The sequence below is a fragment of the Melanostigma gelatinosum genome (genome assembly GCF_949748355.1).
Source record: "Melanostigma gelatinosum genome assembly, chromosome: 14".
In the NCBI taxonomy this organism is placed as follows: Eukaryota; Metazoa; Chordata; class Actinopteri; order Perciformes; family Zoarcidae; genus Melanostigma; species Melanostigma gelatinosum.
Genome location: NC_136647.1, coordinates 540,786 through 555,264, shown reverse-complemented (window position 1 = coordinate 555,264; position 14,479 = coordinate 540,786). Strand labels below are relative to the sequence as shown.

The 14,479-nt window shown below is 42.8% G+C and overlaps 1 protein-coding gene across 4 annotated transcripts in view; it reads right to left on the bottom strand.

The window, feature by feature from the left end:
• nup98 (nucleoporin 98 and 96 precursor) overlaps positions 1-14,479 on the bottom strand; it is a gene marked incomplete at its 3' end in the record, with an annotated part of 31,707 nt that overhangs the window by 5,140 nt on the left and 12,088 nt on the right. For all 4 annotated transcript variants that reach the window (XM_079282836.1, XM_079282837.1, XM_079282838.1 and 1 more), the window contains exons 14-28: positions 14,474-14,479; positions 14,091-14,207; positions 8,963-9,140; positions 8,766-8,859; positions 8,428-8,541; positions 8,198-8,336; positions 7,929-8,106; positions 6,979-7,125; positions 5,664-5,900; positions 5,457-5,583; positions 2,174-2,412; positions 1,325-1,506; positions 986-1,248; positions 266-529; positions 35-192 (exon numbers count right to left, since the gene is read on the bottom strand). The exon at positions 14,474-14,479 is cut by the window's right edge and continues 182 nt beyond it. In XM_079282836.1, the coding sequence (XP_079138962.1) occupies positions 35-192; positions 266-529; positions 986-1,248; positions 1,325-1,506; positions 2,174-2,412; positions 5,457-5,583; positions 5,664-5,900; positions 6,979-7,125; positions 7,929-8,106; positions 8,198-8,336; positions 8,428-8,541; positions 8,766-8,859; positions 8,963-9,140; positions 14,091-14,207; positions 14,474-14,479 (2,443 nt within the window). The remainder of the gene's footprint in view (positions 1-34; positions 193-265; positions 530-985; positions 1,249-1,324; positions 1,507-2,173; positions 2,413-5,456; positions 5,584-5,663; positions 5,901-6,978; positions 7,126-7,928; positions 8,107-8,197; positions 8,337-8,427; positions 8,542-8,765; positions 8,860-8,962; positions 9,141-14,090; positions 14,208-14,473) is intronic.

Here is a 14,479-nt window from a genome sequence, read left to right as displayed (position 1 = left end):
TCAACACAGGAACTGAAACGGAACGTGTGCGTACGGGTTTCCCGGAGAGCAGCGTGAAGATGCGCAGCCGTTCCTCAGGCAGGTAGCAGTCTGTCTGCATGCGGTTCCAGTCGGCGAGCTGGAGGGCCAGCAGGTCTCTGCAGTACTGAGAGCCCACGGCCTGGGACAGCAGCAGGGACAGACGGTGGTCTCCTGGGGACAGACGGGTTAGGGTTAGCAGGGACGCTAGCAAGGGATGCTAACAGGGCCGTCTGTCTCTCCTCACCTTCCTTCTGAGCCAGTCGACAGGCCTCACTGACGCGGTTCCCCGTCAGGTAGCTGAAGATGGCGTCCGTGTGACGACCCTTGGCCGCCAGCGCCACCTCCTCCTCCACCCTGCGGGCGGCTCCGCGGGACAGCCAGCCCGAGAAGGTCCGCCTCCTCTCCAGCTGCTGCTCGTACTCGTCGGGCGTCTCCGGGTCGGCGGGGCCCAGCCGACCCCACAGGGCCTCACACAGGGTCCAGACCTCAGACCAGTAACCCAGGAGGGCTGGAGGGGAGACTCAAGAATCAGAGACATACCTGTGACGCTACGCTAAAGCTACGCTAAAGCTACGCTAAAGCTCAGCTAAGCGGTACTCAAGATATTGTATTTCAGTAGAAGTAGTAATACTACAGTGTAAAAGTACAGAAGTATAAGCATCAAAATATACCGTAAGTAAAAGTACTCATTAGACAGAATACATATCATTGATGCTTTATTGTTGCAGCTCATTTGAATGATTTGATATAATCTATAATAAAATCAAATTTATTCGTTAAACAGTTCATTCTATGATATTTTGTATTATTAATCTGAAAGTAACTTTTGTTATTGAATAAATGTAATGCAGTAAAGAGACAATATTTCCCTGGAGGTGTAAGTAGAAGTACCTCAGACGTGTACTTGTACAGTACGTGAGTAAGTGTTGTCAGCAGAAGCTCTAACGTGTGAACAGTCTCTTACGCGCTGCGTCTGCCTGCTGCTCGCTCAGCTCTGCGATCCACTCGGCGTACTCGTGCAGCGCCGCTACGCCGGGCCGCGGTCGGACCAGCGGGCAGGCGGAGGCGTCGGTGGAGTCGATGGTGCTGTGCTTCAGACAGATCTCCAGGGGGCGCCGCAGCACCGACCGGCTGTCCTCTGCATCGTCATCCTCCTCGCTGGTCTTCACTGGAGGCTCCAGACCCACCAGCTGCTCCAGAACCACCTTATAGGGGCTCTCCGTGAGCCTGAGGACAACCACGGGTCAGCATCTTTATGTTTACCGCGTTCATTACTTTATTTCTGTGTAAAAGCGTTTCTCACGCTTTGCTGCGGCCGGGTTTGGGCAGGAAGCTGAAGTCCGTCTCGGTGAGTTCTCGGCGGTCGAGCCGGTCGGCCGGCGGCGAGCTCAGCCGGTGGCCGCAGTGAGCGAGCGTCCAGCCGGGACCCCAACCCACCCGGAAGGAGCGACCCGCAAACAAGCCGGCGTCCATCAGCAGACTCCCCTACAGCAGCAACACACACCATGAGCGAGGAGACTTCAGAGGAGCGACAGAAGAGCAGCCAGCGAGTTCATGAAGGAAACATTCTATATTTGAGTCATACTTTGGTTTCATATTTTGTCGTGTTTTGTCCGACATTTCTGGGTATTTTAGCGTCGTTTGAACCCCACCGACGGGACGGAAAACCATGTTTACTTCAAACAATCTCCAAAACGACACCGTGTATTACAGACTGTCCTTAAACACATCATGACATCGTTCACTCCGAGCTCTACGACACCTCGTGTTAGACCAGAGACTGTGTGTGTACATGTGTAACAACCAGACGCTGCAGTATTTACCATGTATGGCGTCATGTTGAGTGTTGATGGAGATGCTACAGTGTTAGCTTAGCATAGCACCGATCAATCCGAACTCCATTCAGAAAACAAGTATTTTAAAAGTGATTTGCTCGTCTTCTTAACAGAACATGAATTCAGACTTTTTACAAATCCGCATCATTTTGGTCGGTTTATTGCAGTTCAATCACGACTAAATGTTTATTTGTGTTCTTACAGAAGTAGTGACCCGGCCGACGTGTGACTGGTTAGAAACAGTGAATACTCTCCTGATGATGTCATGACTATCGGTTATATCTTTGTTTACCTGAGATCAATAAACAACAACAAACCTTCCCCCGAGTGACCGACTCCTTGAGGGCCACGGGGCCGCCCAGCCGCCGGACGCCGACCGTCCTGACCGAAGGCTCCGGGGTTCGGGGGGGCAGCAGGAAGGACGAGGGTCCCGGCCCGGCCCAGTGAGACGAGCGGGGGGGCTCTTTAGCTGCCGGAGACCCCCGAGTCAGAGGAGGAGAGTCAGACATCTGAGAGAAGAGGCCGGCGGTGAACCGAGCCTGAAGGAGACCCCCCACTGTGGAGGGAGAGATCATCATCACCACCACGCTGCTGCTCTATATAATATCTTCATCACCACCACCACCACCACGCTGCTGCTCTATATAATATCTTCATCATCACCACCACCACCACGCTGCTGCTCTATATAATATCTTCATCACCACCACCACGCTGCTGCTCTGGATAATATCTTCATCACCACCACCACCACGCTGCTGCTCTGTATAATATCTTCATCACCACCACCACCACGCTGCTGCTCTGGATAATATCTTCATCACCACCACCACGCTGCTGCTCTGGATAATATCTTCATCACCACCACCACCACGCTGCTGCTCTGGATAATATCTTCATCACCACCACCACCACGCTGCTGCTCTGTATAATATCTTCATCACCACCACCACGCTGCTGCTCTGGATAATATCTTCATCACCACCACCACCACGCTGCTGCTCTGTATAATATCTTCATCACCACCACCACGCTGCTGCTCTGGATAATATCTTCATCACCACCACCACCACGCTGCTGCTCTGGATAATATCTTCATCACCACCACCACCACGCTGCTGCTCTGTATAATATCTTCATCACCACCACCACGCTGCTGCTCTGGATAATATCTTCATCACCACCACCACCACGCTGCTGCTCTGTATAATATCTTCATCACCACCACCACGCTGCTGCTCTGGATAATATCTTCATCACCACCACCACGCTGCTGCTCTGTGTAATATCTTCATCACCACCACCACCACGCTGCTGCTCTGTATAATATCTTCATCACCACCACCACCACGCTGCTGCTCTGTATAATATCTTCATCACCACCACCACGCTGCTGCTCTGGATAATATCTTCATCACCACCACCACGCTGCTGCTCTGTATAATATCTTCATCACCACCACCACCACGCTGCTGCTCTGTATAATATCTTCATCACCACCACCACGCTGCTGCTCTGTATAATATCTTCATCACCACCACCACCACCACGCTGCTCTGTATAATATCTTCATCACCACCACCACGCTGCTGCTCTGTATAATATCTTCATCACCACCACCACCACGCTGCTGCTCTGTATAATATCTTCATCACCACCACCACGCTGCTGCTCTGTGTAATATCTTCATCACCACCACCACCACGCTGCTGCTCTGTATAATATCTTCATCACCACCACACTGCTGCTCTGTGTAATATCTTCATCACCACCACCACCACGCTGCTGCTCTGTATAATATCTTCATCACCACCACCACCACGCTGCTGCTCTGTATAATATCTTTATCACCACCACCACCACCACGCTGCTCTGTATAATATCTTCATCACCACCACCACGCTGCTGCTCTATATAATATCATCATCATCACACTGCTGCTCTGTATAATATCATCACCACCACGCTGCTGCTCTGTATAATATCTTCATCACCACCACCACCACGCTGCTGCTCTATATAATATCTTCATCACCACACTGCTGCTCTGTATAATATATTCATCACCACACTGCTGCTCTATATAATATCTTCATCATCACACTGCTGCTCTGTATAATATCACCACCACCACACTGCTGCTCTATATAATATCTTCATCATCACCACCACGCTGCTGCTCTATATAATATCTTCATCACCACCACCACGCTGCTGCTCTGTATAATATCTTTATCACCACCACCACGCTGCTGCTCTGTATATCTTCATCACCACACTGCTGCTCTGTATAATATCTTTATCACCACCACCACCACGCTGCTGCTCTGTATAATATCTTTATCACCACCACCACCACCACACTGCTGCTCTGTATAATATCTTCATCACCACACTGCTGCTCTATATAATATCTTCATCATCACACTGCTGCTCTGTATAATATCACCACCACCACACTGCTGCTCTATATCATATCTTCATCATCACACTGCTGCTCTATATAATATCTTCATCATCACCACCACGCTGCTGCTCTATATAATATCTTCATCACCACCACCATGCTGCTGCTCTGTATAATATCTTCATCACCACGCTGCTGCTCTGTATAATATCTTTATCACCACCACCACCACACTGCTGCTCTGTATAATATCTTCATCACCACCACACTGCTGCTCTGTATAATATCTTCATCACCACCACACTGCTGCTCTGTATAATATCTTCATCACCACCACGCTGCTGCTCTGTATAATATCTTCATCACCACACTGATGCTCTGTATAATATCTTCATCACCACACTGCTGCTCTATATAATATCTTCATCATCATCACCATGCTGCTGCTCTGTATAATATCTTTATCACCACCACCACCACACTGCTGCTCTGTATAATATCTTCATCACCACCACCACGCTGCTGCTCTGTATAATATCTTCACCACCACCACCACACTGCTGCTCTGTATAATATCTTCATCACCACCACCACGCTGCTGCTCTGTATATCTTTATCACCACCACCACCACACTGCTGCTCTGTATAATATCTTCATCACCACCACCACCACACTGCTGCTCTGTATAATATCTTCATCACCACCACCACCACACTGCTGCTCTGTATAATATCTTCATCACCACCACCACGCTGCTGCTCTATATAATATCTTCACCACCACGCTGCTGCTCTGTATAATATCTTCATCACCACACTGCTGCTCTGTATAATATCTTCATCACCACACTGCTGCTCTATATAATATCTTCATCATCATCACCACGCTGCTGCTCTGTATAATATCTTCATCACCACACTGCTGCTCTATATAATATCTTCATCATCATCACCACGCTGCTGCTCTATATAATATCTTCATCACCACGCTGCTGCTCTGTATAATATCTTCATCACCACCACCACGCTGCTGCTCTGTATAATATCTTCATCACCACGCTGCTGCTCTGTATAATATCTTCATCACCACCACCACGCTGCTGCTGCTCTGTATAATATCTTCATCATATAATATCTTCAAGGCACTAAACCAAAATAAAACAGGAAGTGGGCGCAGGCGAGTGTTCTGGTACCGGAGGGTCGGCTCTGAGTTCCCGGTACGACGAGTCGAGGAGACGAGATGTCGACCTTCATCGCTCTCTGGTCCTGAAACATGTCGCTCTCCTCCTCATCCTCAGCGAACAGAGACGCCTTCATGATCTGCAGACGAGAACACGTGAAGGTTCAATGTGGCTTCATTCAGGCCGACCGTACTTCCTGTTTGAGGCCCGTGGCTCTACCTGGAGGGTGTGAGGGTTGATCCCCAGAGAGGACGCCATGTGGCCAGACGCAGAAACGCCGTCGTGCTCCGCGGGGAACGGACCCCCGAGCTTCCCGCTCGCCCAGTCCGTCTCCAACGCCGGCAGGTCGTCGTCCTCTCCTCCCAGCATGCTCTCTGTCGGGAAGCTCTGGGTGATGTCGGCCATGTCGCTGTCCAGCTCGGCCACGCCTCCTGTGATCTCCACGGCAACAGCAGACTACACACACACAGTTTAGGTGTTTACGTTGAAATTGTATGCATTTTAAACTTGGTTATATTTAGTTCTCCTCTAACTTCCTGGTTGTCTTTGTATTTGAATAGTTTAACTGGTCCGTGAAGCACCTTTAGGTTTCCTTCGTATTGTAACAGATAAATGAATTGTTAGTGTTTATCGTAGGTTTCATGTTTACAGAATGAACAGAAAACATTTCTTTGTGCTCGTTAAGTTATTATAAGTTATTATTGACTGATGTTGGCTGATTGCTGATAAACGATCCACTGATCTCTATCAAAATAAATATCTCATATTTAATAAACTGACAAGAAACGTTTAATCTCTGCAGATTAAAATATTACCACAAACTTTACAGACCAAAGATTAAAAGTCTTCATAAACTTTATTCGAGTTTTTTCATTAAATGCATAAAATATAAATGAATACAATTCATGTCACATCTGGAAGCAGCTGAAACGTTTACCTGCTGAAGTATTTATGCTCTGAAGCAGATGCTTAACATGACAAACTTTAAGAGCAGAAACTCATAATAGTTATAGAATAATAAAACAGCAGATCATCTGTAGAAGCCCTGAAGAACTAAAACCGTAAAACATTCACGTCTGATCAGAAGGTTTCCCGAGTAGAGAAAATACTTTGAGTTAAGGTTTAAGTACTATTTATACATCGGTGTGTGAGACAGGTTAAGTGTGTACTGGAGTTCAAACTGAAGCAGCATAATAACAATAACAATAATCAACAGATCAAAGTTGATGTAAACGTTTCCAGCACTATAAAATGAAGAACGGTAGCTTTAACCCTAACCCTATATACATTTATACAACGGCGTATTCAGGCCGTTGTATAAATGAATATAAAAACTACAGAGAGGTGATATCCACAGATGATCTCAGAATAGTTGTTCAGGAATAAAGTCACAAATTTAGCCGGCGTCTGAATTCGGTTGCTCCTAAAAGGTGTCGTTACGTTTCCTTTCATGCTCTTCATGAACATAATCTCAGGTGTGTCAGTGAGGACGAGGAGGATGAAGATGAGTGTGGATGGGCGCAGGCTGCTCTACCTGAGCCTGTGGCGCCACCTGCTGCTGGGAGGGGGGCCTGCTGGGAGGAAGTGACATCATCGTCTTCAGCTTCTTGGGGTCGGCTTTGAGTGGGACGTCCTCCTCCTCGTCAGAGTCCTGGAGGCCATATTTAGAGAAATGGGCCACCTGAGTGAGTGTGAGAGAGAGAGAGACAGAGCGAGAGCGAGAGGAGTCAGTTACACCAGAGAGCGAGAGAGAGAGAGCGAGAGAGAGAGAGAGAGAGAGAGAGAGAGAGGAGTCAGTTACACCAGAGAGAGAGAGACAGAGAGAGAGAGAGAGAGAGGAGTCAGTTACACCAGAGAGCGAGAGAGAGAGAGAGAGAGAGAGAGAGAGAGAGAGAGAGAGAGAGAGAGGAGTCAGTTACACCAGAGAGAGAGAGACAGAGAGAGGAGAGAGAGAGAGCGAGAGAGAGACAGAGAGAGAGAGCGAGAGAGAGGAGTCAGTTACACCAGAGAGAGAGAGACAGAGAGGAGAGCGAGAGCGAGAGAGAGCGAGAGAGAGCGAGAGAGAGAGCGAGAGAGAGAGAGAGAGGAGAGAGGAGAGAGAGAGGAGTCAGTTACACCAGAGAGAGAGAGAGAGAGAGAGAGAGAGAGAGAGAGAGAGAGAGAGAGAGAGAGAGGAGTCAGTTACACCAGAGAGAGAGAGAGAGGAGAGAGAGAGAGAGAGAGAGGAGAGAGAGAGAGAGCGAGAGAGAGAGAGAGAGGAGTCAGTTACACCAGAGAGAGAGAGCGAGCGAGCGAGCGAGAGAGAGAGAGAGAGAGAGAGAGAGAGAGAGAGAGCAGTTACACCTGAACAGCACGGCGCTCGAGGTAACTCTCAGCCATGTTTGAATCAACAACTCGACCTGTAACTGCTGAACAGAAACAATCTTAAAAGCAGAACATCAGTAGAACTCGCAGCTTGAGCTCCTGGTGCAGGTGAACACTGACCTCGAACACCCAGGACCCGGTCTCAGCTCTGTACTCCAGGAAGCGAGCTCCCTGTTTCCGCGACGCTTTCTCCAGCCGGCCCTCGTAGTTCATCTCGGCGAGACGCTCGGGGCTCCGGATCTGAGTGCAGGCCGTCTTGTCGTTTGGCCAAACGCCGTCCAGAGTCACCTCGGCTCGCCTGCGACCACACGGAGTGGAAACAAGGAACCGGATCAGGACAGGAAGCGAATAGACGACATAACATCTTCAGACAAAACCACCGCCCTCACCTGTTTAGCCCCTCCCCCTCCAGAGGCTTGTTTTTGTCGTCCGGGTACACGATGACCTCTTTGCGTCTGAAGTGCACGATCTCGTCGAGGTTCAGCGCCGTCACGTTCACCTCGCCGGGGAAGAAGATGGAGCCGTAGCCTGTGAGGGCCAATCGGTGAAACACTCGCGCTTTAACCTCTCACATGTTGAGAAGGTTTCACTGAACCTCCATGTCGTGAGCGGACGTTACCTTTCCTGCCGACGGTGAAGTTGTCCACCAAACAATCTCCGCTTTCATCCGCCATCTCGGCGAGGTCGTCCATGGAGGGGATGGTGTAGTAACCGCCACGGTTCAGAACGATGCCTGAAGCAAACAGAGAGATGAGTTCATTCTTAGCGTCTTCATTTCATCCTTTCCAATCAGAAGGTGTGTCCGCCGAGAGGAAACGCGTCTCCGTACCGAGCGCTTCTTGCTTAAACAAGGTGTGTCAGACGGACACTTTCATAATAACGACTGAACGGCTCATTTGTGGCAGCAGATTGGCCGGACACTGATTAAATCTTGTGCTTTATCGACGTGTATCCGACCTGCCGGGTGAGGAGACTGCTGGACCTCCTGCTGCTCCTCCTCTCGGTCCTCCTGCAGAGACTCGTCCCCCAGAGACACGTCCTCGCTGCTCAGCTGAGGGCGAAGCACAACAACAGTTGGAGACTGACCGTGGACACACTCCCAGTCTAGTTTCGAGGACGATGAGAACTCATATTTGAATATCTCGCCCGCTGACCTCCAGTCCGCCGTTCCTGGCCGGTTTGTGCACGTTGAGGTCTCTGATGGTGTCCTGCAGGCTGGTCTGGACGCGGCCCTGCGGGATGGGTTTGGCGATGGGGTTGACGTAGAACTGGGAGACCTCCGGGTCGTCGTCCGTCCGGCTGCTAGCGCCCGCCATCTCCTCCTCCATGTGACTGCAGACAGAAGACTGCACTGTTAGCGTGAGACCAACATGCACAGGATCAAAATCACAGAACTGATGAACAAACAGTTCAGTCACGGGTCAGTTTACGTCCACATCCGTCTCAAATGTCCTCACTTCATCATTTTACCCATTTAGTCGGGATGGGAAAAGATCAATACAGCAGAGTATCGCCATATTTTGCGTGGTGATATTGTATCGATACACGGACGCCAAGTATCGATCTTTTATGATATAAACTATTTAAAAAACAAAGAAAACAAAAAAATACTTTTTCAGTCCACTAGATGGTGCTGAGTTGTTTTCTGGTGAGGTCAGCAAAGGTCCCGGGTCAGCGTGATTGTTAGGAAGTTGGTCAAAACAAAGAGACATCTGACCTCACAACGGGGTTAAACCTGCCAACAGCAGCCGGCTCATGAGGAGAGTGCAGCGCATCACTGTCTCCTCCACGTCCACACATCACAAGTTATACTGAGTTATATAACTCTAATATCATACTTATACAAGTTATACTGAGTTATATAACTCTAATATCATACTTATACAAGTTATACTGAGTTATATAACTCTAATATCATACTTATACAAGTTATAGTTCATATGCTGAGTTATATAACTCTAATATCATACTTATACAAGTTATAGTTCATATGCTGAGTTATATAACTCTAATATCATACTTATACAAGTTATAGTTCATATACTGAGTTATATAACTCTAATATCCTACTTATACAAGTTATACTGAGTTATATAACTCTAATATCATACTTATACAAGTTATAGTTCATATACTGAGTTATATAACTCTAATATCCTGCTTACACAAGTTATAGTTCATATACTGAGTTATATAACTCTAATATCCTGCTTACACAAGTTATAGTTCATATACTGAGTTATATAACTCTAATATCCTACTTACACAAGTTATAGTTCATATGGAGTGGTCTCGTGTGACGTCACAGTGTTAGCTGTCGGCCATGTTGGAGTACACACAAAGCCACTGGCATGCACGGCTGAGTCGCATAACCTATCGGTGGTGAACTTTTGTGCTGTCTTTGGTTGTGGCAGCAGAGCTGATAGAGACAAGAAATCATTCTTTCGTTTGCCAGCGGTCATTACACATCAAGGAAATGACACGAAGGAGCTATCCAAGCGACGCCGCGAGAAATGGCTGTCACGCATCTCTCGAGATATAAAGGAATGGAATTTGGCGTACACTAGAGTATGTGCGGATCACTTTATAAGTGGTCAGTGATTTTATTTACTAATTCGTTTGTTAACAGTATTTAATAAAGGAAATATAAATTAAACTTTTACATGAGAAGGTTACCGAAGCTTCATCGGCCCGTGACAGCAGTCGGTGCCAGAGACGTGTGGAGCGTGTACAACAGGCGAAACACAGCGATGCAGCCTCAGCATTGCTTGATATGAGTTTAACGTCGGATCATATATATATGTATGTATATATATATATATATATATATATGTGTGTGGGGGGGGGGGTGAAGTTAGGAGTTAGTTGAAAGTGAATTCCTACACACACGCACACAATGACATGCATGTACAATGTAAACAAACACACGTGTCTGTTTGCACTGAGTAAACATTGAATATTGCTAAATATTTGACCAGATCTGTATATATTTACCCTTCCAATGACGAGATGAGAATTCCCGACGACCGTTGCTTTGACGTCTCGGACCCATCCACTGACAAACTGATTATAAGCGTTGAGTCCTTTGTAGCACTCCAACTCGTCTTTTGTGTAAGGACTGGGGGTGTTCACGAGATACGTGTAGATGTTGGCGTAGTTTACCGATGGAAGATAAGTAGGATCGGCACTGAAACGATCTGCACTCATCGTATAGGGATCCAAGTTACCAATAACCTTCAATTTGGCCAGGTAGCGAACCTTTGATGCACTATCCAGTGATTCAAAGTATTGTATTTTCGCCGCACTTCCTTGTTTACGCGCCGCCATGTAGGTTCTGTATGTACTCCAACATGGCCGACCGACCTCGTAACTAAGGAGATCGTGACGTCGGTGAGACCACTCCATACTGAGTTATATAACTCTAATATCCTACTTATACAAGTTATAGTTCATATGCTGAGTTATATAACTCTAATATCATACTTATATAAGTTACAGTTCATATACTGAGTTATATAACTCTAATATCCTACTTATACAAGTTATAGTTCATATACTGAGTTATATAACTCTAATATCATACTTATATAAGTTACAGTTCATATACTGAGTTATATAACTCTAATATCATACTTATACAAGTTATAGTTCATATACTGAGTTATATAACTCTAATATCCTACTTATACAAGTTACAGTTCATATACTGAGTTATATAACTCTAATATCATACTTATATAAGTTACAGTTCATATACTGAGTTATATAACTCTAATATCATACTTATACAAGTTATAGTTCATATACTGAGTTATATAACTCTAATATCATACTTATACAAGTTATAGTTCATATGCTGAGTTATATAACTCTAATATCATACTTATATAAGTTATAGTTCATATGCTGAGTTATATAACTCTGATATCATACTTATACAAGTTATAGTTCATATACTGAGTTATATAACTCTAATATCATACTTATATAAGTTATAGTTCATATGCTGAGTTATATAACTCTAATATCATACTTATACAAGTTATAGTTCATATGCTGAGTTATATAACTCTAATATCATACTTATACAAGTTATAGTTCATATACTGAGTTATATAACTCTAATATCATACTTATACAAGTTATAGTTCATATACTGAGTTATATAACTCTAATATCCTACTTATACAAGTTATAGTTCATATGCTGAGTTATATAACTCTAATATCCTACTTATATAAGTTATAGTTCATATACTGAGTTATATAACTCTAATATCCTACTTATACAAGTTATAGTTCATATGCTGAGTTATATAACTCTAATATCATACTTATACAAGTTATAGTTCATATACTGAGTTATATAACTCTAATATCATACTTATACAAGTTATAGTTCATATACTGAGTTATATAACTCTAATATCATACTTATACAAGTTATAGTTCATATGCTGAGTTATATAACTCTAATATCCTACTTATATAAGTTATAGTTCATATACTGAGTTATATAACTCTAATATCATACTTATACAAGTTATAGTTCATATGCTGAGTTATATAACTCTAATATCATACTTATACAAGTTATAGTTCATATACTGAGTTATATAACTCTAATATCATACTTATACAAGTTATAGTTCATATACTGAGTTATATAACTCTAATATCATACTTATACAAGTTATAGTTCATATGCTGAGTTATATAACTCTAATATCATACTTACACAAGTTATAGTTCATATACTGAGTTATATAACTCTAATATCATACTTATATAAGTTATAGTTCATATGCTGAGTTATATAACTCTAATATCATACTTACACAAGTTATAGTTCATATACTGAGTTATATAACTCTAATATCATACTTATATAAGTTATAGTTCATATGCTGAGTTATATAACTCTGATATCATACTTATACAAGTTATAGTTCATATACTGAGTTATATAACTCTAATATCCTACTTATATAAGTTATAGTTCATATACTGAGTTATATAACTCTAATATCCTACTTATATCAGTTATAGTTCATATGCTGAGTTATATAACTCTAATATCATACTTATATAAGTTATAGTTCATACACTGAGTTATATAACTCTAATATCATACTTACACAAGTTATAGTTCATATACTGAGTTATATAACTCTAATATCATACTTATATAAGTTATAGTTCATATGCTGAGTTATATAACTCTAATATCATACTTACACAAGTTATAGTTCATATACTGAGTTATATAACTCTAATATCATACTTATATAAGTTATAGTTCATATGCTGAGTTATATAACTCTGATATCATACTTATACAAGTTATAGTTCATATGCTGAGTTATATAACTCTAATATCATACTTATATAAGTTATAGTTCATATACTGAGTTATATAACTCTAATATCATACTTATACAAGTTATAGTTCATATACTGAGTTATATAACTCTAATATCATACTTATACAAGTTATAGTTCATATACTGAGTTATATAACTCTAATATCATACTTATATAAGTTATAGTTCATATACTGAGTTATATAACTCTAATATCATACTTATATAAGTTATAGTTCATATACTGAGTTATATAACTCTAATATCCTACTTATACAAGTTATAGTTCATATACTGAGTTATATAACTCTAATATCATACTTATATAAGTTATAGTTCATATACTGAGTTATATAACTCTAATATCCTACTTATACAAGTTATAGTTCATATGCTGAGTTATATAACTCTAATATCATACTTATACAAGTTATAGTTCATATGCTGAGTTATATAACTCTAATATCCTACTTATACAAGTTACAGTTCATATGCTGAGTTATATAACTCTAATATCCTACTTATACAAGTTATAGTTCATATGCTGAGTTATATAACTCTAATATCATACTTATACAAGTTATAGTTCATATACTGAGTTATATAACTCTAATATCCTACTTATATAAGTTATAGTTCATATACTGAGTTATATAACTCTAATATCCTACTTATATAAGTTATAGTTCATATACAACCTGGTTGTCGGGTTACGACGGATAAACGTCTGAGGCATAAAGCCATAAAATTCACAAGGAAATTTGAGTGAACAGATAAGAGAACAGAGTCAAATAAGCAGAAGGGAGGTATTTTCAAAATAAAAGACACCTGATGGTCCATTCTGTCCATCTTCAGATCCGCTAACCTCGTTAACAGTTTGGTTAAAGTTAGTTTTGTGAGTTAACCAGAGAACTGCGTACCTGTGTCCGTTGTGCGGGTACTCTGGCGGTGAGGCCAGGTCGTCCGTGTCTCTGCTCAGCGGGCTGCTGTACTGACTGCTGTTCAGGTTCTTCAGCACCAGCTTCTTGATGCTCTTCCTGTGAACACAAACACTTTGCAGCAGTTTGTTCTGTGACAAACAGTAATTACATTTTATTCTATTACAAACATTTGTAAATGTATTTGTTTAATTATTCATATTTTTTTGTTATTTATATAAACATTTCTCCCCTCCCTCTTTTTCATATTATTTGTTTGTACATGTGTATATATTGACATACATTTATTGATAATTATAAAACTATTTATTGTTAAAATGTAAAATAAAGAGATTAAAGACGGATAGCGCTGACGCGGCGGGTACCTGGGT